Source organism: Triticum aestivum, chromosome 7B, assembly GCF_018294505.1.
Source record: "Triticum aestivum cultivar Chinese Spring chromosome 7B, IWGSC CS RefSeq v2.1, whole genome shotgun sequence".
In the NCBI taxonomy this organism is placed as follows: domain Eukaryota; kingdom Viridiplantae; phylum Streptophyta; class Magnoliopsida; order Poales; family Poaceae; genus Triticum; species Triticum aestivum.
The window spans coordinates 384,084,411-384,088,413 of record NC_057813.1 but is presented as its reverse complement, the minus strand read 5'-3'; the positions used below and the strand labels follow the sequence as shown (position 1 = coordinate 384,088,413).

Here is a 4,003-nt window from a genome sequence, read left to right as displayed (position 1 = left end):
CCAGAATGTGATCAACGTCGTCTTCCTTCTGAAGGCGAGTGTAGCAAGCCGAGGTCTCCTCCTGAAGCCCATGTATCGCCCTCCTATCCGATGTCCAAAGGCGGTATTGGACAGTCAACCAAGCAAATATTTGACACTTCAGCGGAGCCCAACTCCTCTAGATGCATCTTGCGTAGGGGAAACGCACGAGTCGTCGACAAAGGCGTTTGTATACCGAACCAGCCGAGTATGTACCAGATGCCGCGCGCGGCCACGAAAAATGGTTTGGCACCCCCTCGTCACGTGGCACCATACTGATCGCATGTAGGAGATGTGTCAACTGAAGGTGGGCCACGAATGAGATTTCTCCATGCACATCAGTAGCCCATCCGTTGTCCATCAATGATGAGTGCACCGTTCTCCGATTCTGGTTACTCACTGGCACCAACTCAAGGATCGTTGGTGCAATGTCATGTATGGTGAAGCCAAGGATCCATCGATCTCTCCAAAAGAGCACGGTCCTCCCATCCCCAGCTGAAATGCGAATGAAGCTGTCAAAAACAGCTCGCGCATCATCATCCACCATCATCGACAAACCCTGCCACGGTCTATCAGGCTCAGTTCGTCGCAGCCACTCCCAACGAACACGCAGCACCAAAGCTTGGAGTTTCAGGTTTTTAATCCCTAGACCACCTACTCCACTGGACGGCAAATGTTATTCCATGTCATTAAGCATTGGCCACCGTTGGTTCTATCTTTTCCAGCCCAAAAGAAGGATCTCATCCAGCGATCAATGTCTTTGTAAACCCAAAGCGGTGCGTCCACGATCAAAAGGTGATGGATACCATGATCAAAAGGTGATAGATAGGTCTCGCAGATACCACCGATTTCACTAGCACTAGACGTCTTGAATCGTTACTTCTCTGTCAACTGTCATGGCGGGTAAAGTGGTATGTGGTGTACATAGGGAGGGTGCACAAGTGACCCGTTACACAGACAACTGCTTCGAAGGGTTACTACAAGGCAGAGTTTGGAATGGTGCTTTATTCAAAGCTGTGAAATAGTTGATGACATTTGCCACATAAGATTTATGATGATGTGAGAAAGAACAAAAGAGAGTGAGGTTATATATACAATAGCCACAACCATGGAAGAGAGAGCAAGCATATATTTCCCTCAACTTCTATCTGGATAACATAAATTACTCTATTAGAGTAGTTGTGTGATGATATGCAAGTACTTCCTTTGTAAACTAATAATAGTGATCTAAACGCTTTTATATTAGTTTACGGAGGGAGTAACATACAAACTATTGGAGATGTCCTTGGTGTCCCTTTTATTTATTTGTGATTAGACCATCTGATCAGATGACACAAGCCTGAAGTTAATAATGACAAAACAAAATACAGATTTCTTGGAACAATAACAAGCTACAATGACAAGTGCACACATTCACCGCATTCCACATAACAAGGACTTTCAATCACACTCCACTCAACATCCTAAATTCCAAGCACAATCTGACTATCCTTATCACGACTAAAAGCTAACTTCAGTTCAATCAAGCTCAATGTGAATGAACTCTCACGATCAGGGATACCACTAAACATTACAGAAAATATCACAAGATACTTGAGGAATAACATTTTTGATGGACCAGGATTTCAGTCTTTTGTTACACTTAGATTTAGTCCACTCAAGATATCCTTGTGGTCCAAAACCCCAAATCCAGCTGCGCAGGTCGCTCGCTCAAGTGCTACATCATATTTTGGGCTTTGGATGAAATTGTGTGCCTAGAAGCTCTCCCAATACATGGTGGCGGAGTCAGATGATAGAATTGAGCACTCTCTGTTGTTTCAGTATGCGAGTAATCGCCTGCAAAACTGGCAAGATAAGGATTTGGGTCAATTTAAACACCAAACTGTTGATAAGCGTGGATTAGCATGCAATTCTACCTCATGAAGACGCCGACTCAGGCTGAGTGGCCTGTTGTTTCGGTTTCCTGCTGGCAGGAGGGCCATCTCTTCGCCTCTCATACCGTCTGCTTTCGTACTTTGAGGTCCTCCGCTCCTTTGGTTGATAGGTTGGGTATGTGCATGGAATGATCTCACCATTTATGTATTTATCACCTGAAGGGAGACAAAACAGTGAATATGTTAGTGATTAGGACAAGAGAAGCACATAAACGTGCAGCTACAGATATTGTGTCATGCCAACCTCCATAGTCTTTGTTTTTCACATCGATGTAGGAATCAGGGAGCACCCACAGGACACCAGGCAAACCTACAGGCAACGTAAGAACAGTTTAAACAAGGAAATACCAAGAAATTGTGCACCAAAACAGTGCGTAAATCAAGAATTACCCTTGAACTTCTCTGATGTTTCTTCATCGACAGTGCACTGGAACCCAGTGTAAGTGGTTGTGCTGAAGGCATACATGTTCTTCTTGGCTTCCTCCATGCTGCAATTGTAACAAGTTACTCAGTCTAGACTTTTATGTATACACCCTTCTGAATCTGGATGCACCATATGAAACTAAAGAAGGAAAACTGAAGCCTACGTTACACCCTGCTAAACTACACTCATGCTCACATCACATCAGATGCAGGCAGTGCTGCTCTTCTCATATGGGCAGTAATGATGGAACAAAGTTCCAAGTATCTAATAAATAGACATTTGATCATTTGATGTGTATACGATAAAAAATCTTGTCAAACAAGAAGCACCTGTCGAGTATGTGTTGCATATCTATCTCCTGCATAGCAATTTCCGAAACATGAGAGGACTATAAGCCGACTCAATGGAATTGCTAGCATTTTCTCGATAATTTTCCAGTGACAACTACTATGAAATTGCTAGTAGCATTTTCTCTAGGCAAACAAGATAATGCGTCAAATTTCTCTCACCAGACATAGAGAAAGGAGTCATCAGCAGGGAGAAAGGGAAATCAAGGTTTTACCTGCCGAGGACGGTGGCGAGGGTGTTGAGGTAGGTGTCGATCATCTGCTCGCGTGTGGGCGCGGGGTCCTTGGGGAACTCCATGACGATCAGCCAGTGGTTGTAGTCACACCCGGGGAGCAGTATCGTCTCCCTCTGCTCGCTCCCGGGCGCTGCGCCGGCCGCCGTCGGCCTCCGCCGACGCTGGAGGCTCCCCGCCGGTGCGAGGGCGATCGCTGAAAAGGCCGCCGCCGCGGCTGCGGCGCGGGGGAGAGACGCGGCTGAGAAGGAGGATAAGGAGGGCTTGGCAGGGAACGTGAAGGCGCTGGCCGCTACGCGCCCGGCGGCGGCGGCGGTCGGCAGGGCAGCCATTGAAGCGAGCGTGCGTGTGGGGGGAGTGAGGTTTTTGCGGGTTGCGGATAAGGTGAGACAGAGGCGAGAAGAAGAATGAGATATTTCACGAGAAGGGTTTTAGCCTTGCGATGATGGGCTGGGTAGGTTGCTATCCGGACCATTTGTCTGTCTATAGGGCCTGGTTTGCCTCGGTTGAGATAAAATGGGCTACAGCATATGGTTGACAAGGCCCAATATTTTGTTTCTCACAGTCGCATTTGGACACACTCTCTCTAAAAAAAAGTAGATCGCTTGAAAAGGAAAATAAAGAAGTACCATTTTGATAGGATGAAACATCTATGTGGCCGTTGGCATGTCTACCCCCCCCCCCCCCCCCATGATGGTCAGTGATTTTATCGACAACACTTCTGCATCATGGTGAAATCCTTTTCGGCGCGCAGGTTGCTGGTTAGCGACCTAGGGAGTACACCCCACCCCACCCCCGCTCCCGCTATGCACACATTTTTGGCGGCCCAAGTAGCTCCTTTTCGGTATGGCAAAAGTTCTTACACCACCCCAGACTGGGTTATTTTATTTTATTTTGTTTTTCCTTTTACCTTTTTCTGCCTTTTCATTTACATTATTTCCTTTATTTATTTTCATTTTTCCATTTTTCCATATTAGTTTGCCCTTTTATTTTATTTTTCATTTTCTTTCTTTCTTTTCCCTTCTCTTTCTGCATTTTGTGAACATC

The 4,003-nt window shown here is 46.1% G+C and overlaps 1 protein-coding gene across 2 annotated transcripts; it reads right to left on the bottom strand.

Moving 5' to 3' along the window:
• Positions 1-1,370: 1,370 nt before the first annotated feature.
• On the bottom strand, positions 1,371-3,362 carry LOC123159787 (multiple organellar RNA editing factor 9, chloroplastic). Of its 2 annotated transcripts, none has more exons than XM_044577614.1 (5): positions 2,939-3,362; positions 2,343-2,440; positions 2,197-2,262; positions 1,935-2,108; positions 1,371-1,862 (listed from the first exon to the last, which is right to left on the bottom strand). In XM_044577614.1, the coding sequence occupies exons 1-4, from the start codon at positions 3,286-3,288 to the stop codon at positions 1,936-1,938; spliced, it is 687 nt and encodes a 228-aa protein (XP_044433549.1). In that variant the 5' UTR covers positions 3,289-3,362; the 3' UTR covers positions 1,371-1,862; position 1,935. The 2 variants fall into 2 exon arrangements, with proteins under 2 accessions (XP_044433549.1, XP_044433550.1); XM_044577615.1 differs by having other exon boundaries at positions 1,371-1,854.
• Positions 3,363-4,003: the final 641 nt, after the last annotated feature.